Below are 25,316 nucleotides of genomic sequence, written 5' to 3'. Positions count from 1 at the left end.
TACCTGCAAAACCCTACATTTCAGCAGGATAATGCCCGACCGCATGCTGCGGGTCCTGTATGGGCCTTTCTGGATACAGAAAATGTTCGATTGCGGCCCTGGCCAGCACATTCTCCAGATCTCTCACCAATTGAAAACGTCTGGTCAATGGTGGCCGAGCAACTGGCTCGTCACAAAATGCCAGTCACTACTCTTGATGAACTGTGGTATCGTGTTGAAGCTGCATGGGCAACTGTACCTGTACACGCCATCCAAGCTCTGTTTGACTCAATGCCCACGCGTATCAAGGCCATTATTGCGGCCAGAGGTGGTTGTTCTGGGTACTGATTTCTCAGGATCTATGCGCCCAAATTGCGTGAAAATGTAATCACATGTAAGTTCTAGTATAATATATTTGTCCAATGAATACCCGTTTATCAAATGCATTTCGCCTTGGTGTGGCAAATTTAATTGCCAGTAGTGTATCTAATCTTGCCGATACCACTTTGGCTTCATTATATTAGGTTTTATGTGATCGTGAAACAGATATAAAGAAACATATTGATAGAGATCTGGTTACGTTTTTGATGGCAAGGAGTGTTTCGTTTTACGCGTAGAAACGTGTATTCTCGGAAAAGACAAAATCTGGGACTTCAAATTTGTTAGGATTTCTTACAGAAGTCTTTAAGTTGGTTTTTTTTTTAAAAAAAAAAAAGGCAGCAAGTTCATCAGCCTTGTCAGTTCAGACTTTACCTAGGGAAGTTGCATGTGGATTTGGTTTTCTTGAAGAGGCACAGTTCCTTCCCGCCATTGGAGCCAAGTACAGTGCTGCTTTTTAAGGTAATATTATTTCATCCAAATGCGATTTCGCGAAAATTCACGTAATCCATCGATCTTCTGGTGCCGCGCGGGATTAGCCGAGCGGTCTAGGGCGCTCCAGTCATGGACTGTGCGGCTCGTCCCGGCGGAGGTTCGAGTCCTCCCTCGGGCATGGGTGTGTGTGTGTTTGTCATTAGGATAATTTAGGTTAAGCTGAGTGTAAGGTTAGGGACTGATGACCTAAGCACTTAAGTCCCATAAGATTTCACACACATCTGAACATTTTTTGATCTTCTGGTGGAACTCGTTCAAGAAAAGTGACTTAACGAAACGTATCAGGAGTATGACAGGGTATGTTGTACTACCAAGTTGTCATGATTAGCCTCTGTGTAGTTAGTTACGAAATGTATATTACGAGAGCGAACTTCGGCAGACGAAATTTCAGGCCAGAGCACCGCGGAGGCGACCAGGTAAAGTGGTTTCCAGAATATTAATAATCGCGGATGTGGATACGAATAGCAATTTTCTGTTCTTCTCAGACCTCTATCTGCTGTCTGTTCCCTCAACTATCGCATGACTCGGGTCTGCTTTGGTGGCGACCAAGGTCGTGGCGCTTAGCAAACGGCCGGAGCGTGAAATCAGCTGGCTGTGCTGGAGGAACACGGAAGCTCGGGAACACGCAATAATCTGGAGGCGGACGACAATTTGTAGAAGTGTTCTGAAGGATGCGTTATATAAATTGCGGAACCAACGATTTTCCGTCGCTTGGCTTCTTGAACAATGGCTTCCCCCAGCTTCAGGGTCAAGGTTCCCGGAGCACCTGTGGAGACCAGTATTATCCGTCGTATTGCATGTTATGTACATTGCATGACCGACTCTATGGTTACAGCAGTAGTGCTCTAACTGTTAATAACGACAGTTGCTACTTACCTTATTTCTTCTGTACCTATCGTAACTTGAGTTCGTGAGGAGATTTCAATGGTGGTGATTGATGCAACAGCAACCTCAACTGTGAAGGTTGAGGCCGGAAAATTACTTTCATTAAGACTTTCGTCTCTACAAGTCTTTTGCAGCTTACGAAATCACACAGAATGCAGTGGAGGAGAGGACATACGTGCAGTGAGCCTTTTATATAGTATATGCAATCCATCATTGCCGAATTCTGTAGTGTACCAACGAAGTTCTACTAAAGAGGTTGCACATTAGCGCATCTTTAAGAGTTACTAGCAAACAGAGCACAGCATGTGATTTTCAAGAGAAGTCTTCAGACGCAAAAACAACTTCAGGCGCTAGTGCTATATCACCAACACCTTCCATTATACAGGGTGAGTCACTGACTGTTGCCACCAAGAATAACTTTGAAAGTATGTAGGAGCTGAAAACTTTGTGGGACCAAAGTTGCATGGGACAACGGGTTTTTTGTTGCTAGGTGGGATCGCTTCAGAGATACGAAAGTCAACTATTTTTTTAAATGGGATGCTCTAGTTTGGTATTTATTTTCTGATAGCGGCTATCGAGAGGTCGAGACGAATCCAATGATGTGGAACAGTAAGGTCACAAAGGTGGCATGAACGTCCATTTACTGAAGGTGTTCGAGGTGATGACCATTGGTATCAATGCAGTGCTGCAATCTTCTTATCATGGGTTGAGTGGTATTCCTTATCACATCGGCACTTATCAAAGCACATGCTCTGACAATTCTCTCTCGCATATCCTCAAGTGTAGTAGGAACGATTTTTTTTACGAATCCCCACAAGAAAGAATCCAGAGGCCTCAAGTCTGGTGAACGAGGCGTCTAATTCAACAATTTGGGAATTGTCTCTGCAACTCACTTCTAGCCATCAGCGAAAAACCTGCCGGACACCCATCGTGTTGATACCACATTCTGTTCCTTGTTCCTACAGGTATTTCTTGCACTAACAGACCTAATGTTCCTTGCAGGAATGTAGTGTACTTCCTACCATTAAGATTTCCTTTGATGAAATAGGGGCCAATAATACTGTCAAAAAATGGTTCAAATGGCTCTGAGCACTATGGGACTTAACAGCTGTGGTCATCAGTCCCCTAGAACTTAGAACTACTTAAACCTAACTAACCTAAGGACATCACACACATCCATGCCCGAGGCAGGATTCGAACCTGCGACCGTAGCAGTCGCGCGGTTCCGGACTGCGCGCCTAGAACCGCGAGACCACCGCGGCCGGCTAAATAATACTGTCCTCCAGAATCCCACAACATACGAGGGTTGTTTTTTAAGTAAGGTCCGTTCGCGCGTATAGTCCCGTAGTTCGCGCGGACGCCGCAACAAACCACCGCGTCACTTGCCGGCATCCTTCCCGTTCACACTGATGCAAGTTGCAGCTCTGTAGCTGACGTGTACGCATCGCTGTGCTACTTTATAATGTTTACGATTATTGAATCGTCCGCCGCGTGTGAGATACGGTCAGTGATACGTTTTTTGACCGCGAGAAGCCTATCAGCTGCAGAAATTCATCGTCAGTTAACAGAAGTTTATGGCTTGAATGCAATGAGTGAAGGTAAAGTGCGTCAGTGGGTTAGAGAGTTTAAAAATGGCCGTCAAAACGTCCATGACTGTGATCACTGATGATTTGGTGGCTGCAGTCGAAACAAAGATTCGTGAGGACAGAAGATTCACAATTTCCGCTCTTTCTTTGGAATTTCCACAAGTTTCAAGATCGGTTTTGTACAAAATTGTGTCTGAAAACCTAAACTTTAAGAAACTGTGTTCTCGGTGGGTACCCAGACTCCTCACAGAGGACCACAAAGGGAAGAGATTTGCCAGTTCATTGGACTTTTTGATTCGTTACGAGGAAGAAGGGGATGACATGTTGAGTCAAATTGTCACTGGAGATGAAACTTGGGTATCCCATATCACTCCCAAAAGCAAGCGACAATCGATGGAATTGCGACACACAACCTCACCCGTCAAGGTCAAAGCCAAACAGACGCTGTCAAAGCGCAAGATTATGGCAATTGTGTTCTGGGACTGGCGCGGTGTTTTGCTAGTCGACTTTATGCCACGAGGAACGACAATCAACTCAGATGCCTACTGTGCAACTCTAAAGAAGCTCCACAGAACAATTCAAAACAAAGGGCGCGGCATGCTGACAAAAGGAGTTTTGCTCCTGCACGATAACGCTAGGCCTCACACCTCTCAAAAGACTCGGGATTTGATTGATTCTTTTGGCTAGGAAGTTTTGGACCATGCACCATACAGCCCCGACCTTCCTCCTAGCGATTTTCACCTTTTTCCGGTACCTGAAACACCATCTTGGCGGGCAGCGCATCAATGACGACGATGAAGTGAAAGCGGCCGTGAACTCTTGGCTGTCGGAGCAGGCGGCTGAATTCTTTGAAGAGGGAATTAAAAACTTAGTTGTACGGTATGACAAGTGCTTAAATAAACAAGGCAACTATGTAGAAAAATAGGTAAAAGTGTGTAGAATCAGAAAATAAAAGTTTTTTTACAAAAGTATTTGTATCTTTTTTTAAAAATAAAAACGGCCCTTACTTAAAAAACAACCCTCGTACATATACCGACCACGGTTTTTCCTGTGCAACTAGCCGCAGCCAACATGGATTTTCAGCTGCCCAATAAAGCAAGTTATGCAAATTAACATTTCCATGGTTCGTGAATGTAGCCTCGTCAGTAAATAAAATCAGATTAATAAGTGGGTCAGCCCTCTGTCGGCAGAATTCAATGCGACGCATACAATCCGTACTAATTAATTCTTGATGGAGACTGATATGGTAAGGGTGATAATTATGGCAATACAGAACACGAACAGCACTACTCTGGCTCGTGCCAGATTCCCTTGAGATTTGACGCGAACGAACTCTAGAATCTCGAATTACAGGGGGAAGAGTACCAATTTCCGTTTCCTCGTTAGCAATTTTCCTTTGCCGGATGTGTTCCCGATTCGTTAAATATCCAGTTGTTCTCAATTTATCATACATATATTTAAATGTACGACATATAGGGTGAGTACGTTGAGGATATCTTCCAGCGTATAAGCCTCTAGCTCTCACTGAATTTCGTTGGCATTCTCCGTAAATGAGAAGCATATCGACTTGTTCTTCGAAGGAATACATCATTCACTTTCACTTCATTCGACGATACTAGTCTTAACGTTCCAACTAGTGTTGTATTGCGAAACCGTCGAATGGTGTTTACATATCAATGACATGTTACATGGATACGCAGTATTCGGCAAATATTTACTATTTGAACGATATACGAGAGAGAATTGTCAGAGCATGTACTTCGATAAGTGCTGCAGTGATAAGGAATATCAGTCAGTCCATGATAAGAAGATTGCAGCACTGCATTGATACTAATGGTCATCACTTCGAACACCTTCTGTAAATGGATATTCATGCCACCTTTGTGACGTTCGTTGACCTTCAATGACCTTACTGTTACACATCATTGGATTCGTTTCGATAGGCGCTAACAGAAAGTAAGGACCAAACTATAGCAACCCATTAAAAAAAAAGTTGACCTTCATATCTCTGAAGCGACCCCACCTACAACAAAAAACCAACGTCATACTATGGCCCCCGTTGTCCCATGCAACATTTGTCACACAAACTTTTCAGTTATTCTAGTTGGCAATATCTAGTGACTCACCCTGTGTATAGAAGGCCTACTAGATAACGCCAGAAGTTCCATGAAGCTCTGTCGGATGATGCTAATGCGGACAGACCTACATAGTGTCGACGCTTGGTGCAGGGAGTGGCAATTGATCCACAATATAGACATAGCCTAGTGTATCTAGACAGATATGAAGACCATTTATTGCATGATTACACGAATGCAGCACAATCAACGGAAGCAATTACTTCCACAAAGTATCTAGAAGTACGTGTATGGAGCGATTTAAAGGGAAACGACGACATAAAATTAATCGCGGGTAAAGCAGATGCCGACATATTCATTGGATGAATCCTCAGGAAATTCAATCCATCAACAAAGGAAGCAGCTCATAAAATAGTCGTTCGACCAGTACTTTAATATTGCTCGTCAGTCTAGGATCCCTACCAAATTAAGTTGATAGAGGAAATACAGAAGATCTAAAAATGAGGAACACGTTTCGTTACACGTTCATTTGGTTAGCGGGAAAGCGTCACGGAGATGCTTAGCCAACTCCTGTGGCGGACGCTGCAGTGAGGCGTTGCGCATCACTTTGTGGTTTACTGTTAAAGTTCCGACAGCGTACGTTCTTGGAAGAGTCAATCAATATATGCTACTTCCTTACCAGCAGCTCTTCTTCCAGAGACCCATGCGCGACAGAGACAGGAAAAACAAAAAGGGGGATGTGACGCTAGTAAACGAAGTAACCTCGGTGACAAACCGTGGCGTGGCTAGCGGAGGACTCATGCAGATGTAGATCTTCGTAAGTGTGTCTTCGTCGTTATTTTCTGTCTTGGGAAAGTCTTTGTAATTCCGCATAATTTCTTTAGAGAATCTGAGACAGCTAACGCTGAATGGTATAAAAATGCTTTTCCGCAAGTTACAACTGCAGTCAGGAAAAATAACCGGAAACTTCGCATCATTCTTCATCGTGAAAATTCCAGCTGTCACATAACAAATCAAATGATAGTTTGACGTAGAGAGACAGCGAGTTACGCCCCACTGCCCATATTTCCTGATTTAGCTCCTAACGACTTCTTTTCTTCCCTCATGCCCAAAAAAAAGCATGGACAGTAGTTTTCATCAGATCTGGAAGGTGATGAGTCTTTCTAAAAGGATGTTTTTGACATACAAACACCACAGTGGAAGAGTGTAATAAATGTATAAATTTTGAATATGAAAACTGAGAAAACAAGCGGTTTGTATCCAAAAATTATTTTCTTTCGCGTGTTCCTCCTAAAAGTGTGTGAAGTTCAGATTTTCCCTTGATCCACTGTGAGCCACGTACCGTTCGACTAACATTCCGTCCACCAGCAGCAACTGTTGGTGCCAATGTAGCAGGAAGAAAGCCAAGCCATTTCATTGTACACCACGAGATATGGTTTGACTGAAGCATTTAGTGACTTAGCACCATAATTAAATCGCATTAACGCTCCATAATCATTTACTTTCTTTGTCGTCGATGTCCTCACCCATACGCTGCTGTTCAAAACTATAGCACGAAAGCAACTTTCGCATGACGTGCCACTGCCTATTAACGTAGCTTGATCACACTTAGATCACACAAAGAACGAACTGTTACAGTACATCACAGAAGGTAACAAAGAAATACGCACTCAGACGAACAATCAATTGTTACACTGAAGTCTCTGGCATTTATGGTGGTTTCCTGGACTTGCGTAAGTCGGGAAATGATTAGTAATAAGATGTGTGACACCATAGATAGCAATGAAAACTCTGGATTGTAATCCCATACTGGCCACAAGGTTGGTAAGGAGTTGTTTTGGTAGGGCATTTCGTTCCTCCACCAGCGCAGTTGACAACTGCTGAACGGGCCTTGGTGCATGCGAACGTGCTGCAGCACCTCTCTCCAAGCACTACACACGTGCTCGATGGGTTTGAAGTCGGGGAAATGGGCATCCGCCGAGTGTCTTCTCGTTCCGACAGCTCCTGCACCTGCGCAGTTCGATGCGTCGCGATTCGTTATCCATAAAAGTGAAGTGAGGCCTAATGTATCTCTGAAATGATGCTCATGGGGAAGGAGTACAGTGTCAGGGTAACATTTGCCGATCAGTGTCCCGTGTTCGGAAGATTTGGAGGTCAGTACGGTCCTGCAACATTGTCCTCCCAACAACAAAGCAACTGGACCACCAAAAGGATCATTTTCGACAGTGTTCCTGAGTGCATTATTTACAACCACCTCCGCCATATGAAGGTACGTAGTGCACCAAGGAACACTGTCTAACACATCCGTACATGCCACAAGAACTGAAGAACAATCTTCTGGTCAGCAATGGAGCACATTGCGGAAAAAGCACTGTCGTCTATGATCAATCACTTTATTAAAAAACCATATCCCATCTTTTGTAACGTCCAGGCAAGAATGGCGGTAAATTCGGTGTAATAATTATTGTCGTTGAGTAGAAGTGTCATTTATGTTTGACTCATTGCGTATTACTTTCAGCTACATTTCTTGCAATAATGTAACAGTTGTTTCGTGGGTGATCCAAGTTCCACCAAGCTGTGTTACTTGGCATAACACATCGCGCGAAAGTTACTTCCGTTCTTTAAGTTTTGCACACCAGTGTACTTGACTACTTAGCTCGTTACTGAATCCCCTGCAGAGAAATATATGTCATTTTCAGACTAACGTTGCAAGACAAGCAAACTGCAGACATGGCTGTCGTGCAGTACCATCACTGTATGTTGGTGTGCATTCCATCTCAGGGTACATGTGGAGGTCGCCCAGCCATTCTAAATATGTTGATATTTTAGAAAATATTTTATTGTATTATTCAGTTATAATTCATTGTGATATACGTTCCAAGAAATGTTGTCGCCTCAGCAGATGTGGTTTGTTCTCTTGAAATGCTGATGCATTCTCTGCGTACAGCCAGTAGGGGACAATGGGTTGGAATCATTTGCTGACTGCCGGCTGCCGCATGGAAGTCAACCGAAACAGCAAGGTCTCTCGAACACCGTGTCCTAGCTATCTAGTATGCGTTTCCTTTCTGATTTCATTGTGGAGCTAGTTCCAAAAGTCTGCAGTTACGACTCAGTTCTGCAAAAGCTTGCTGGAGGACGACTTGCAAACCGGTCGCGCCCAGCTGTAACACGTAAACGGCTAGTCCAGGAAAACTTAATCTTCTAAATAAACACTCCTTAGATACGGCCACACCTTTTCTATCCTGACAAAGCACACACTGTACCTGCACACACCACGAATCTCACAACGTTTTGCAGCCCCACTACCAATAACAACGCCTCACACGTTTCCTACTAGCTGTCTCACGGAAACAGACATCTAATCGTGGTTTTCTTCTGTGACTAAATGGAAAGACTACGTGTTCAGCTTGGTGTACGCACAGCTTCGCGGAAGTGTGTTATAATTTGTGATCACCATATACCGCTCTTGCACAAAAACTCCCTTAGTTAATACGCGTTCGAAACCGCAGCAGTAATTCCTGCCGTGGTGCCGCCACTAGACTTGTGGCGATTCGTGAATGAGTCGTTCATTTGAACGACTCTAAATAAAGAATCGTAACAATCGAATCGTGATACGGACGAATCGTCGTTCAAAAGAATCGTAATAACGATTGCGTGTTTCCGAGTAGTGACGATTCCAAGTTCCAACGATTCATCGTTTCTTGGTACGCTATGCTTCGAAGGCAACTTCCGAATCATGCCGAGTCGTGCCGAATGATTACGACCGCCAGATGGCAGTCAGGTGGAGGATGCGTGTGAACAAAGGAAGCTCGGAACGAACAAACGAAGTTGGTGGGCCGTAATATTACTCGTGAAAACCAAGCTGACACTTGGCGGTGTCGTCTTCTCACGTAAATAGTAGTGACAGCGGCAAGTTCTCAGACAAATTAAAAGCAAAATACCTATGCTTTGTATTTAGAAGAAATGAAAGTTACGCTAAATTTGCCTTGTGGGAGGGCTGTCAGCTGCGTTATGAACTACAAGGATGATGTGGACTTGGAAAGACATCTTAGCACAGAAAAACATAGGATGATATGAGTCAAACCACGTCTGCCTCACTGCTAGATTTTGTTACTATAAAACAGACGTCTGTAGTTAGATACGTTCAAGCCACACAACCAAACTGGCGTAACATGTAATTTTGCACCACATATCGCACAAATCGACTTCTCTTTCCTGCATACTGAAATAAAACAATAGATGCAATCAAATCAAACGTGACCTTTCATCAATTAAGGCATTGCACGTATAAATCGAGAATCACACTTGTAACGTCATATGCATGTTTACTCATAAATAAACTATTTCTGGCATATATCATGACACAGTTCGATTCTAACCCCATTGACAATTTCAGACATGTCCTGCCATCTGTGAGTAAGATGTAGAACTTTTGCATTCCGTAAGAATCGTGCCATCGGAGACTAGAATGAATCGTGAAAGAATAGTAGGAATCGATTCGCAATGTGAGATTGAATCGTAGGAATCGAATCGGGAAAAAGAATGGTGTTGCCCAACTGTAGCCGCCACCTTGCATGCTGGACACCGCTCTAGTTGAGCGGCGAAGCTTTGCTGTCGGCGTGCGTCGCTGGCAGGCTGCACAACGAGCGGCCTTGAGCCGCAGCTGTCCGCGTGAGTCTGACTGTCCAGGCCAAGTCAGCTGAGCGCCACGCGTGCAGATGTGTCACAGGCGGCCTCTCTACTGCAGGCAGGAGGCGTCTGAAAAGACGGGGCGCGCCAGGGAAGCTGCTACGGCGTAAGCGCTAACAAAGCCTTCCGCTTAAGTACCACGCCAAATGATTTCTGCATCTACTATATTGGCTTACATCTACACATATATCTGAAGGTGATTATTTTGTATACATTACATGGGAAATGTCGGAATAAGTATTATATTTCTTAATTCGTCTAGGATGTTTGCTTTGGGACTCACGCGAGGAGGCGTTTGCGAAATGCTTATAGTATTTTTGGTATTGTCTCCAGTTGGAGTTTGTAAGCGTCTTACCCCATTCCGACCTATATTCCAATGACCACTATTAAATTCAAGTTCAGTTAATGGAATCGGATTTTGTTTTCTTTGGGAGAAGGTATGGTTGAACTTGCATACAAGAACAGAAGAAGGATGAATCGAAGTGTGTGTGTGTGAGGAAGGGTGGTGAGGGGGGGGGGGGATAGTGCCAAATTTATGATTTGTGCTCTGGAGCGCTGCTACGACGACGAAAGAACTAGCTCTTTTGTATCGAAATAGGACATAATACTTTTAGGAGTTTTTCCTCAGAAGTACGCGTGTTACAGAACACTCGCCATATGTTGGACCAGGCTCACGCTATACTCTTCTTCTCAGACTACCAGTTCCTTTTGCCGGGGCATCATTATCTTCAGTGACGATATTGCCTTGTAACTTGGTTTGAAAGTCGTGTTAAAAGTCCCGAGTATTTATTTGAACCACGACGTAATATGCCACATCTGATTCTCAGTTATGCACAGTTAACGCGTCACAACGATGTCAGCTGCAACTTACGCCAGATCGAAGGACTCCTCGTTTTGTTAATGTGACATACACGTGTCTTCATCCACCTGTTGTCATTCTGCAGTAGCATTACCCTCAGCGATAAATGAAGGGCCCGCTGCCGGTTTCGGGCTCTTCTCCCTACTTAAAAACGGGACGAATTTGTTCAGATTCAGCATTCTATCGACTGTAAAAGCAAAATACAGAAATTCTGTATCGTACTCATCCAAATCAAGAAGGAAGAAATCACCTGAGCTGCTCTCTTCGTATCGGATGTCCAAATAACTTAAAGGGAATGCAGCTTGGTTATGTCCTCGACAACCGCATTATTTTATTTCTTAACTCTTGTGCGCCTTTAAGATTGCCGAAATATCGGCGGATCTCGAGGACGTTATCCTGCTGAATTCCTCTAAGTTCTGCAAATTTGAAAGTGAGGGGATCAGTCGTAATAAGTGAATAAATAGAAGAACAGGGTAGACACTAGAAATTGAAGTATGACCCAAAGGCCAATTTAAAATAAGTGTTGACGCCGTCATGTCAGTCTTGAGAATGAATTTGCCTCTCAGAACCAACTGAATGTGCTCAAGCCATGTGGACAATCTTGCCCACGATCCGGGCTAATGCCCTCAAAGCGTTTATCGACTGACAGTATAATTTAACATAATTCGCTTTGCTGATTCAGAGACAATTAGTGCAAACGCAAAAAAATGGATGTGAAATATAAAACCAAATCACATAAACTCTTTAAAATTTCAATATACCATAAAATCAGCATTATTGCATTTATAGCCGTGGCCCCTTATCGAAAATATTATTAGCTGCTAGCATACTTTTTGACGCATTAAAGAATATTTAAAATCGAGGACTGTTACAGCTTTTTTCACAAAGCAGTTTAGTGCTTAGAAAACTAAAAATATCTTACTACTGATAAGAATAAGAATAATCGCATTCCCATAATGTAAGCAGTACTCTACACAAACAAACTAGTGTATTTGTGTTATATATACATTGCAGTCATTCATTTAAATTTCAATTTTTTTTCGATCTCATTAAGGGAAATTATGCTGCAGAGACCAAGTAGTGTATGAAACGAAAACACTGAATCGATGCAAGAACTGATGTATGTATTATTGATCCAGTTCAAGAGAGAACTTATCGTTCCCATCTTTTTTATTCGAAGGCCATGAAGACAACAGACTGGAACATTAAAAAGTACTGCACCTATGGTCACCATTACGGTAACAGTTAACTAATGCAAATATGTTAAACATTCTCAGCTAGAACTCTGTCCAATAATATAGCATGTCTTTAAACCAAATTCTATCACTTGAATGGGATTTTAATGGAATTTACTCATCAGAAATCGTCATGTGCATCATTTCTACACTATAGAATCTGGAAACCGTAAAACCATAAATGACGTATACGAATGACACAAAAGATACCGATCAAAGACGAGTATGACTTCTGAATTACCAGAATTAAAAACAGATGCAGTCCTTGCATTGGGAAGAACATTAAGACAGCCAAAAATATCCGTTTATATGACAAAGAACTACTGAAGAGTGCTGAACGATGTATGATGTGTTCAGCGGTCGTCGGTACATGAGAAGTCTCCGGCATGTCGATCCCGAAGGGAGTCATTTGAGGAAAAAGTATCAGACTTTGTCCAGGAGGGAATGATTGTCCTTCGTAAGAGTCGTGTACAATGTCGCGAAATAGCAGCCAACACGAGTTGTAATACTACTACACGTAAACCACACGCAAGTGGAAGACGTCATAAACCTGTGAACCTTATGAGACTTTATTTAACGTCAACAGAAGTGTTACTCGCTTCCTCCACATAACTGTAATGGATAGTAGAACTTCAAGTGGAGTGTTCATGCCAAGTATACATGTATACTTGGGACACAGTAGAGGGTTGCATTATATTTTAGAGAGGGTTATCCAGCATTTTGACTGGTCCAAATTCAAGGTACTTTGGAGAGCAAAAACGTCAAGTCCAACGTCTACTAGAGCAATCAGACTGGTTCAGAGGTAGACGTGTTTAACACAATATTTTGGGCACTGGTTTTCACTGTTCCACGGGTATGCAACGTGGTTAGATTTGTGATAATGCCTTATAAGGTAACAACACGTTTCCTTGTCTCTCATAACGTAAAAACGTATACTCCGCCCGCAAGCCCCCGTTGGCCCATACGTATCGACCGACCACCGTGTCATCCTCCACCAATTATGTCATTGGATGTAGTATGGAGGTGCATGAGGTCAGCAACACTGCTCTCCCGGTCGTCAGTTTTCCAAACTTGGAAACTCCACAGCTGGCATCACGAGACACAGCAGCCCGTTCGTCCTCCCATCAAGGAAAACTCCTTGGCAGTGCCAGGAATCAAACCTGGTTCCTCCGCATGGCAGTCAGCTGCACAGACCACTGTTACGGAGGCGGACTTGTCTCCCATCAGTGACAGAAATAAACGTATGCCACAACAGACATTTCGCATAACCTTTTAATGATGCGTGTCTTTTTCCTGGATTCCGTATGGCTCAGTAAGAACGAACAAAGGCCCCTGCTAAGCTCACACACACACGAAGTATGCCGGTCATAGTGTGCGGAGGTGTCCGCGAACAGCTCAGATTAGTGTACATAAGAGTATTCATATTTTAACAACACTGTAATTTGCTGCAAATTTTTAAATTTCCAATGTGAAAGGAAACACTATGACTGTTGATGGTTTTATTCGTTTTGCCAGATATGTGACCCGTTGTCGCACAATAAAAATTGTCTTGGCATCCTAAATCGTTAATTAAATCGTACTGGTGTGTTTTCTTGTTGTGGGTTGATTTTAAGTGATCGATACATTGCTAGATGAAAAGACTTTACTCGTTCCCTGTAATAGCACTTACCTTCTTTTCCGATTTTCGCAGTCGCCTTCTTGTTTTCTGTTCATGTTGTCCTGCTATGCAGTGTCACGCATTTTTCCTATTGTAGAGGGACGAGGGCTGAGCTGCTACATTTAAACAACTCGCTACGAAATCACAAAAGACAGTTTCCATAATTCTTCTATATTCAAATAATGACAACAGTTGGTAAGTTTTCTGAGGCATATTGATACATGATGCTTCAATGCTTGACCAGAATCATAAGTTCGTACTTAACTGACAACGGAAACCAGCTACGCCGACTTTATAGTAAAACTTTTATTCATTTCAATTTCTTTATCAGAACGTCTTGTCTTTCCTGCTTCTCTTATCAGTTCCATTTGTAAATATTTTTAATAGTTAACTATGAAACGGAGCAGAAATATTATAGTATGTGTGTTGCCCTGTCTTCTTTGAAGAGGACTGCAAAGCATCAAAAGCGGCGAAAATCCAAGAAACTGCTGAAGATTCGTCGACAGTGCTCGTAATCACGTTTCAAGCGTTGCTGTTGCGTGGTAGTTACGCAGATGGCCACAATTTACCGTTAACTAGCGACCTCGGTAGCAGTATTTCGGAAATTATATGTTCTGAGACGAGTGCAGTAAACTGCCCCTGTTATTATATAAATTCACTTGCGCGCCTTGACTGCTAGTTGTAATGGTAGGTTCCCACTTTTGCAACACCCCCCCCTCCCCTCCCCTCCTCTCCTCTCCTCTCCTCTCCTCTCGTCTCCTCTCCTCTCCTCGAGTAATTGTGTAGAAAAACCGTTCCCTAAAATCTTGACGGAGATTGGCCCTACATAACGAGACTTAGGAAGGACTGTAAGGAGTATGTCCACCAAGTGCTCACTGTGATTTTCTGATAAATGGCACCCAACGACAGCTAGTGTTCTTCCCAGCAGACTGATCACGTGCCAATGGCGACAGAAACGTCGCGTACTACAGTTCTTCCAGCAGTATGGGCGCGGAATTTCAACACTGCGATCCGGCGAGGTTTCGCTCTTTTTGTAATTACATTACTGAAAATTTCTCACTGGTGCATCAATGTCTGATACCGCAGGTTACAAGAGGAAATGCTTAAATAAGCATAAATGCTTAAATAAGTCACGAGGCCAAAGCAATTTTGTTGGCCATTATTAATTTGATGCTTGGAAGAATTTAGAGTTCATTTCTTGTGCCATGTCCCTCACTTTGTTTGCAGCGGGCATGGAATTTTCTTGATCATCTAATGAAACGCGGGAATCGGTAGCAAGTGAGAGCTTGTTTTATGACCAACATCCATCAAAAACTAGAAGAGCCTGTCGAGGAAACTCGTGAGGGATTGTTGGCTGTCCTGTTAATATCAGGGGATGAGATCAAGTTCACGAACTTCCATCCTAAAGGTGAAATATGATGCATGCAAACTAATCATCTTCCAAACTGGGATGACATTATATGCGAGACGATACGATGCAGTTCCCCATATCACAAGAAACCAAAACAGACAGCACGAATCACGTTTCGGTGTCAGTTTCAGTTACAACCATGAGCTATTTTGAAAAGACGTTATTGTGGCTTATTATTCAAAGCTCAAGAAATTGAGAAAGAAAAAGAAATTTTAGGTGCAAACGTACAATGATATAAATATTGAACATTGAACAATGTGGCTTCCTGTTAGTTCTCCACACATTAACACACATTGCACGAATTCTACAGAGTGAGTCCAGACAGTTACCACTTTTGGAGCAACTACAGTCAGCTACTTTGACAAAGCAGGACACAAATTTCCTACTTGCTATTTCTCCCGCTGAGAAGTTACTCATTACAATAACGTAAGTTGCTGAAAATGTGTGAATAAAGGTAAAAAGATGGAAAGTTTATTTTTTGTACTAACATCTATTATGGTACTTCACGGCTGTACACACAGAAATAATGGTTATAGATTGGCAAAGCTAGGATAGTATTTCGAGAACAATTCGATTTCGAATAGTAGTATATAATTCAGTTTGAGGCGTATTCAGAATTTCTTTTCATTTCAGTAAGTTTTTCCATCTCTCTCTTCTCTCTCTCTGTCTCTCTCTCACACACACTCACTCACTCACACACACACTCACTCACTCACACACTCACTCACACACCAATCATCTAATTTCCGTTAATTCCGGGGTGGAGGGGGGGGGGGGGGGCACGACCTTTGACGCCATGTTCAGTCACATCCCAGGTGTGTTCGATCAGGTTCAGATCTGGCGAGTTGGTGGCCCAGCACATCAATTAGAACTCGCCATTATGTTCATCGAACTTCTCCACACTCCTGGCCTTGTGGCATGGCGCATTGTCTTGTTGAAAAATGCCGCGGCTGTCGGGTAAAATTATCGGCATGAAGGGGTGTACGTGGTCTGCAACCAGTGTACGATACTGCTTGGCCGTCATGGTGCCTTGCATTAGTTCCAATGGATCCATGGATGTCCACTTAAATGTTCCCCAGAGCATAATGGAGCCGCCGCCAGCTTGTCTCCGTTCAAGTGGCTCTGAGCACTATGGGACTTAACTTCAGAGGTCATCAGTCCCCTAGAACTTAGAACTACTTAAACCTAACTAACCTAAGGACATCACACACATCCATGCCCGAGGCAGGATTCGAACCTGCGACCGCAGCGGTCGCGCGGTTCCAGACTGAAGCGCCTAGAACCGCTCGGCCTTGTCTCCGTCTCGCAGTACAGTTGTCAAGGAACTGTTCCCCTGCAAGACGACGGATTCGCGCCCTCCCATAGGCATGAAGAAGGAGGTACCTCTGGATCAGGGAGTCCCGGATTCGATTCCCGCCCGGGTTGGGGATTTTCTCTGCCCGGGGACAGGGTGTTTGTGTTGTCCTCGTCATTTCATCATCATCATCATCGTCATCATCATCATCATCATCATCATCATCATCATCATCATCATCATCATCATCATCATCATCATCATCAATGACTGGATTGGATTGTGAATAAAAAATTGACTGTGTAAAAATTGGGACTTTTGAACGGGCGCTGATGACCGCGCAGTTGAGCGCCCCACAACCCAAACATCATCATCATCATCATCATCATCGTCAGACCACACTATGCAACGCTCTGTCACTGCGCCAACGTCAGGTGCCGAAGGTCATGTGCCCATTTCAGTCGTCGTTGCAGATGTCGTGGTGTTAACATTGGCACATGCATGGGCCGTCGGCTACGGAGGCCAATCGTTAGGATTGTTGGGGTGCACCGTGTTTTCATACACACTTGTACTCTGCCAGCATGAAAGTCGATGTTAGTTCGGCCACAATTTGCCGCCTGTGCTGTTTTAAAAGTCTGTCCAGCCTACGGCGTCCGACATCTGTAGTGAGGGGTGGCCACCCACCCACACGACATCTAGACGTGGTTTCATGTGAGTTTCGCCATTGTCGAAGACATTCACCGCAGCACTCTTCGAACACCCGACAAGTCGTGCAGTTTCCGATATGCTCTTGCCGAGACTCCGGGCCATCGTAATCTGCTCTCCGTCAAACTCAGATAGATGACTCACCTTCTCCATTCGAAGCACGGACAGCACTGCTCACTGATACTACCTGCATCGCACGTAGTCATTCCTATCCAGGTGACGCTGCTATCACCTGGACGTGTTTACATCGTGGTCATATTCAGGCTGACCAGTGTATCTCCAGTATTTTCTGGAGAATGGGAGGTGGTACCGCTCTCTTGCCACCTTTAAAACCAATTTGGACATAATGAGATTTTGACTCTGCAGCGGAGTGTGCTGTGATATGAAACTTCCTGGCAGATTAAAACTGTGTGCCGGACCGAGACTCGAACTCGGGACCTTTGCCTTTCGCGGGCAAGTGCTCTACCAACTGAGATACCCGAGCACGCGTCATGGCCCGTCCTCACAGCCCTACTTCTGCCAGTACCTCGTCTCCTACCTTCCAAACTTTACAGAATTTGGGTCACAGCTAATAGGTCAAATGTTATTATTTAATACAGACTGGTTATCATTAAAGTGTAGCTACTCACGGAGGTCCAGTGTGGGCAGTAATTATCGTACGGCAGAGAATCTTAGTAGATATGCTAATGCGTTAATGCGGAACGATTTACCCCGAAAAAATTAGTTCCAGTATTATCCTGCAAATTTGGGGAGTACACTGTTTGTATGACGGTTCGATGTCCAAGCTATCATTTGACAAGCCAGTGAGAACAGTATGGATATCGAGAAGAGAGACCGTGCGCTTTTCGTGAAACAGTTTTATGTGGACGACAGCAAACAGCTCTGAGCACTATGGGACTTAACATCTGATGTCATCAGTTCCCTAGAACTTAGAACTACTTAAACCTAACTAACCTAAGGACATCACACACATCCATGCCCGAGGCAGGATTCGAAACTGCGACCGGAGCGGTCGCGCGCTTCCAGACTGAAGCGCCTAGAACCACTTGGCCACAACGGCCGGCTGGGCGACAGCAAACACAGTGCTGCGTTGAGACAGTATCGTATACCGAAATGTCTAAAGTGAAGGTCGATGTCATGAAATGCTTTAAGGGGAGCCGGAGGTGGTCAATCCAAAAAATTACGATTTTTTTTTTTTTGCTACCGAGAATTAATTGGAACATTCCTCTTTAATGTAAACTTTGAATTATTGTTCTACTCGCCCTAGAAGTGGAGTTATTACCATTTTCCCCTACGCTTGCAGAGGAAATGGGCGGCCGCTGAATGCATCTAACACCCTCTCGTGACTTCCTGGCGAACTTCTTGGGTTTTTCTCGGCCTGTTACGCATACGGCGCCTTATGTTACGCATACAGCGAGTGTGCAAGGGTTGGCTACATTGTTTTCTGTGACAAATGAAGCGCTAAGAGGCTCAAACAAGCTTTGTGTTCAAGTAAGCTCAGTGATGGAAAGACAATAGGAGAGAGAGGCAGGCTTACTGATGAGGTGATTGAACATCTACAGAGATACCATGGGTATGCTATAAGGCAAAATACTAGTAATGTTAGTGACATGTGAAAAGCAGTGTGGGCATTGTTCCTTCATACTGCCTCTTCCAATGAATACCCTCAACACAGCCTGTGCCCAAAACATTCCTGGTGCAAATATAATGCAAAAAAGGACTATGATCACAAACATGGTTTGCCAGCAGCTGTGATAAATGCAATAAACCAATTTTTCATGACTTAGCACAGCCAGAATTGTTACACAAATGTCTACACGGAAAGACGCAGAATCCTAATGAGAGCGTAAACAATTTGATTTGGAAAGTAATTCCTAAAAGGGTGTTTTTAAGCATAAAAACACTGCATTTTGGCATTTATGATGCAATAGCAACCTACAACCAAGGGAACAGTATGAAGTGTGAAGTTCTGAAGGCATTAGGATTTACAGCTGGGGTGAACACTGTACAAGCACTAAGAAATGTTGACAGAGAAAGGATAAGAGGAGCAGAAAGAAGAGAAAGCCATACGAAGTATGATGGAACAACAGGCCAGAAAAGAAGACAGAAGAGGAAGCTTTTGGAGGATGAAGAAGAAGACCCTGATAATCCATCCTACAGTGCAGGAACGTATTGAGAAACTTTGATAGCCATTTCCCGTAAATTAGAATTTTTCGAATATAAGGAACATTTTCTCAAAATCCACTCAAGCTAGAGAGATGAAATTTTTATACAGCACTCCTAGTGGTCAACTTACATTGTAACACAGCCATTTGGCAATATGTTCAGTAGTTTCATTTCTGTTTAATTATAAAGCAATCATTTGTAAAAAAAATTTGGGTTATTAATAAAAAAATAATTGGAAGGAAACTAGAAAAGATACTCCAAAATCCCTCTGTCATAACTGCAATACTAAACCACTCTATATGTAAAAAAAAATTCAAATTTTTCTATTTGGTAGTTTATTCATAAATGTTCCTCAAACTTAGTGATTTTAACATGGACAGCATAGGCAGCTCCGGATCCCCTTAAAGGAAATGATAATGAAATTCGAAAACGCGGATGAGCTTGGTGTGGCACCTGGAACAGGAAGGCATGCTATCCCGCTGGAAGGCTGGTGTTGCTCTGACCGACCACGCAGCACGTGCCCCGCGTAGTGCTAGTGCTCTTGCAGTGTTACGAGAATTACCCACCCAAAGGTCAACAGTGTGGAACGTTTTGCAGTCTATTTTACACTGATACCCATAGAAGATCCAGAAGGTGCATCAGCTGAAACCTCATGATCCTCCGCAACGCTTTGAGTACGCTCTTCGGTTTCTGGCCCGGATCGAACTTGATGACAAGTAGCCAGGTAACATTCTGTGGAGTGACAAGACATTTTGTACTACGAGGTGCAGCGAAAACACAGAACTGCCGAATCTGAGGAACCGTTAAACTGCTTGTTGTGCACGAAGAGCCACTGCTCAAATGGTTCAAATGTCTCTGAGCACTATGGGACTTAACATCTGTGGTCATCAGTCCCCTAGAACATAGAACTACTTAAACCTAACTAACCTAAGGACATCACACACATCCATGCCCGATGCAGGATTCGAACCTGCGACTGTAGCAGTCGAGCAGTTCCGGACTGAGCGCCTAGAACCGTTAGACCACCGCGGCCGGCTAAGAGCCACTGCATTCGCCATACGTGACTCTGTGGTTGTATTCACAAGCACCTTTGTTCTCAGTCCCCCTTTGAAGAGAATACATCCGGAAGGGCTGTCAGGTGTACCGCGACATCTCCACGTTATCGAGGCCTCTTTGTGCAGCATGAGATCACTTCTTCGGAAGAGGAGAGCTGTGTGGGAACTATTGTTTGAAAGCAAGAGGGGGCAACGCCTGAAGTTGCTCGCCCAGTGAAAGATCTGCTTAATGCAACGTTTCACGAACATGTTATCCCAGAGGTTTTCCAGAGGCTTCGCCCTCAAGATCACCTGATCTGACTGTGTGTGACTTTTGGGTCTGCAGTAACCAGGGACACTTTCGTTCTCTACCTGATCTGAAGGGCCGGCCGGTGTGGCCGAGCGGTTCTAGGCGCAACAGTCTGGAGCCGAGTGACCGCTCCGTTCGCAGGTTCGAATCCTGCCTCGGGCATGGATGTGTGTGATGTCCTTAGGTTAGTTAGGTTTAAGTAGTTCTAAGTTCTAGGGGACTGATGACCTCAGATGTTGAGTCCCATAGTGCTCAGAGCCATTTGAACCATTTTTTTGACCTGAAGGCCAGTATACAGGAACACGTTCCTCAGATTTACCGGAACTGATACGAGCAGCTGTTGATCACGTCGTTTTACAGACGCAGCATGTCGGAGACGGCCCTGGTGCTCATACTGAATAAACTGTGTAAGCAGCAGCAACTAGTAAAATTAGCATTAAGCCTTTTTCACTTGTCTGACTTTTCTGCCCACGTCCCTTTCCTAATCCATTGCATATGGGGACGGTTCCAATACGTCTTTCTTGCATTCACAGCGCCAGATTTGCAACTGATGGTCAATACGAATTAATTTTTTCCAGCTTAAATCTGTTCCGCATTATAATATCTACCAAGTTTCATTGCCATAAGATAATTACAACCCACACCGAACCTCTGTAAGCAGCTGCAATTTAATTATAATAACCCGGTATGCCGAATAACGGTCACCACGCAGGGAAGCCGTACCGTACACTACATGCAGACAAGTTCCACACACCCCCCACATAGTGAGATGATCTATGGCCGATCTCCCACTAATATATAATGATCCTGATTGTTCCAGGAATGCAGCGGCTGCAGCAAACTTGGACACATCGCCATCGCCTGCCACGCTACTGATGCATGATACCCATACTAACAAACCCAACCTTGCATGAACTATCGCAGCTAGTAAGCCACTACTGTTCTTACTACCCATCCCACTGTCGCAGAGGTTTTTTTCCCACGGCACGAGCCTTGGCACTTTTTTTCCTCTGCTCTTCAAATCACTACCCTCATTCGCGTTTCGTCCACAATCACCTGATGGACCGTGTTAATGCGTAGTCTTACCCAGACGCACGGATAACATCACAGCCCAGCATCCTGTGATCCACCTATTAGATAACTAACATGTTGACGAAGTTGAAGGTGACAGTAGAACTTTTGGTTTGGTCACCACGTTGGTGCGGGCGTGGAGGCGCCTCATCTTTATATATATATATATATATATATATATATATATATATATATATATATATATATATATATATATATATATATATATATATATAGGGCGTCCCAGCTATCTTGTCCACCCAAAATATCTCTGGAACAATAACAGCTATTGGAAAACGACTTTCACCGGTATCAATGTAGGGCTGGGGTCCATGAATGTACATATTTGGAAACATTCTAAAACGAAAGCATATGTGTTTTTTAACACAAACTTATGTTTTTTTAACTGGACCTCCTATATTTTTTTCTTCAGCAATCCATAGCATGACAAAGCACATACACAATGGCGTTGATTGCATCGCAATATTCCCATTACATCCAGATATATTGAAACGCAAAGTTGACGATTGAAACACCCGACATGCGCTGCTAGCGCACGCTCTGGTAGGTGGATTGGACGAGTGGGCCAGTTAGGTGGCCTGCCCGATCTCCGGACCTTACACCGCTGGATTATTTTCTTTGGGGAGCAGTGAAGGATGCTGTTTACCAACATGAACCAACAACACCAGAGGACATGAAGCAACGCATTATTGATGCTTGTACACCCATCAAAGAGGAAACAGTAGCACGAAGTAGGGCATCCTTCATCTGCAGAGTGACCCTATGTATGCAAGCCAATGGGCATCACTTTGAGCATGAGATGTGAACGCTATGTTTAGTATGTAGTGCTGGTATCACAGTGGAAGTTTCTACAAAGGGCCATTTTATCCAGTGATGTTAAGAAACATTTGTTTGCAACAATTTGTCATTTAACGCATTAGATAAACATAACATTATTAATTATGTGATAATAAAACTAATTGGTTAAACATGTTTACATTCATCTTCTATGTCCTACCTGAACTTCCCAAATCAAAACATTTTTACCTAAACAACGGTAAAACTTTTAGTCCATTTGCTCGTTTCACTAACACCATCAACATGAATTTTACTATTACGAGTGAATGATTAACTGTCACTTGCGCTAGATCTACAGTAAAGTAAAGTTTTAACGTTGAACGGCATTACCTTTTTAGTAACGGATTAACGATAAGTGAAGTTAACTTTGTGACTAGCGTTGCGGTACACAGATATGTTACAGAACCGCATCACCCCTAGCCTATGGGATAAATAGCTGCTGGAATGTACGACGTTAATGCAGGATGGCAGCAGACCGTATTATTCGTTTCGGACCTCTTGATAAGTATGGAAGTGTGATTACGCATGTCAATCACATCGCGATTACGGGCAGCATGGGGTTCACGCCTGAGCCTCAGGACGTGCGCTAGCAGCGCATGTCGGGTGTTTCAAGCGTCAACTTCGCGTTTTAACATCTCGAGACGTAATGGGAATATTGTGATGCAATCAACGCCATTGTGTATGTGCTTTATCATGCTATGGATTGCTGAAGAAAAAAATATAGGAGGTCCATTTAAAAAAACATAAGTTTGTGTTAAAAAACACATATGCTTTCGTTTTAGAATGTTTCCAAATATGTACATTCATGGGCCCTAGCCCTACATTGATACCGGTGAAAGTCGTTTTCCAAAAGCTGTTATTGTTCCAGAGATATTTTGGGTGGACAACATAGCTGGGACACCTTTTATATAGGGTATGTTACCTTCTCTTTTGTTAATGTCACAAATTGTCACCCATCGCGGAGCAATGCCAGTTTAAGCAATTACTTTTATAATCTAGCCGAACATTTTTCGCACCTAGCGCCTCTCCTGCGGTCTGTCGCGTTCCGTTAACTCTCCTACGTGGCCTCCGCCGCCCGTTACTGCGTGTTTACATCAAGAGCGCATTACAGCAGAGCGGGTTGTAGCTGCATCCCGTGGCTCGTGGCCATCGAGGGAAAGTGTTTTGCCAGCTGCAGGCGATGCATACAACCTTGCTCCGCTGCCGCACAGCTAAGCAAGCGCGCATCCGCCTGGGCTCAGCTGCTCACCTATGCGGTAGTACATGATGCGGCGACCCGTCTGCTCGCGGTACGGCAGCGCGCCCAGCACATCGTCCTCGCCGATGAAGTCCAGCTCCAGCAGCGACACGCCCTTCTGGATGTACGGGTTCTCCTCGATGAACTTGTAGTAGCTCACCAGCTGCAACAAAGCCAACCACTTGTCATCTACTAGAGCCGTGGGTCCCCACCTGAGGACACAATGAAATTTTCTGAGTGGTAAAAACTAAACGATTCGATTCTGCTTCGGTGACGAAATTAAATTATTTTCAAAAGATAATTACTATTATGACAGTTTTGTAAGACTCTAAGCAAAGAAGGGAAAGCAGAAAGGTGGAAGGAATATAGAGGGTCTATACAAGTGCGACGTACTTGAAGACAATATTATGGAAATGGAAGAGGATGTAGATGAAGATGAAATGGGAGATATAATACTGCGTGAAGAATTTGACAAAGCGCTGAAACACCTGAGTCGAAACAAGGCCCGCGGAGTAGACAACATTCCATTAGAACTACTGAAAGCCTTGGGAAGAGCCAGTCCTGACAAAACTATACCGTCTCGTGAGCAAGATGTATGAGACAGGCGAAATACCCTCAGACTTCAAGAAGAATATAATAATTCCAATCCCAAAGAAAGCAGGCGTTGACAGATGTGAAAATTACCGAACTATCTGCTTAATAAGCCACAGCTGCAAAATACTAACGCGAATTCTTTACAGGCGAATGGAAAAACTGGTAGAAGCCGACCTCGGGGAAGATCACTTTGGATTCCGCAGAAATGGTTCAAATGGCTCTGAGCACTATGGGACTCAACTGCTGTGGCCATAAGTCCCCTATAACTTAGAACTACTTAAACCTAACTAACCTAAGGACGTCACACACATCCAGGATTCGAACCTGCGACCGTAGCGATCGTGCGGTTCCAGACTGTAGCGCCTTTAACCGCTCGGCCACTCCGGCCGGCATTCCGCAGAAATGTTGGAACACGTGAGGCAATACTGACCCTACGACTTATCTTAGAAGAAAGATTAAGGAAAGGAAAACCTACGTTTCTAGCATTTGTAGACTTAGAGAAAGCTTTTGACAATGTTGACTGGAATACTCTCTTTCGAATTCTAAAGGTGGCAGGGGTAAAATACAGGGAGCGAAAGGCTATTTACAATTTGTACAGAAACCAGATGGCAGTTATAAGAGTCGAGGGGTATGAAAGGGAAGCAGTGGTTGGGAAGGGAGTGAGACAGGGTTGTAGCCTATCCCCGATGTTATTCAATCTGTATATTGAGCAAGCAAAAAAGGAAACAAAAGAAAAGTTCGGAGTAGGTATTAAAATCCACGGAGAAGAAATAAAAACTTTGAGGTTCGCAGATGACA

At 43.7% G+C, this 25,316-nt stretch overlaps 1 protein-coding gene across 2 annotated transcripts in view; it reads right to left on the bottom strand.

The window, feature by feature from the left end:
- The window catches only part of LOC126162911 (clavesin-1-like), a 741,639-nt gene that overhangs the window by 53,663 nt on the left and 662,660 nt on the right, over window positions 1-25,316 (bottom strand). For both annotated transcript variants that reach the window (XM_049919721.1, XM_049919722.1), the window contains exon 4: window positions 23,937-24,087. In XM_049919721.1, coding sequence (XP_049775678.1) covers window positions 23,937-24,087 — 151 coding nt within the window. The remainder of the gene's footprint in view (window positions 1-23,936; window positions 24,088-25,316) is intronic.

This window comes from Schistocerca cancellata, chromosome 2 (assembly GCF_023864275.1).
Source record: "Schistocerca cancellata isolate TAMUIC-IGC-003103 chromosome 2, iqSchCanc2.1, whole genome shotgun sequence".
NCBI classification, from domain to species: Eukaryota; Metazoa; Arthropoda; class Insecta; order Orthoptera; family Acrididae; genus Schistocerca; species Schistocerca cancellata.
Note: the sequence above shows the minus strand (reverse complement) of the source record. Positions and strands in the feature narration are given on the sequence as shown.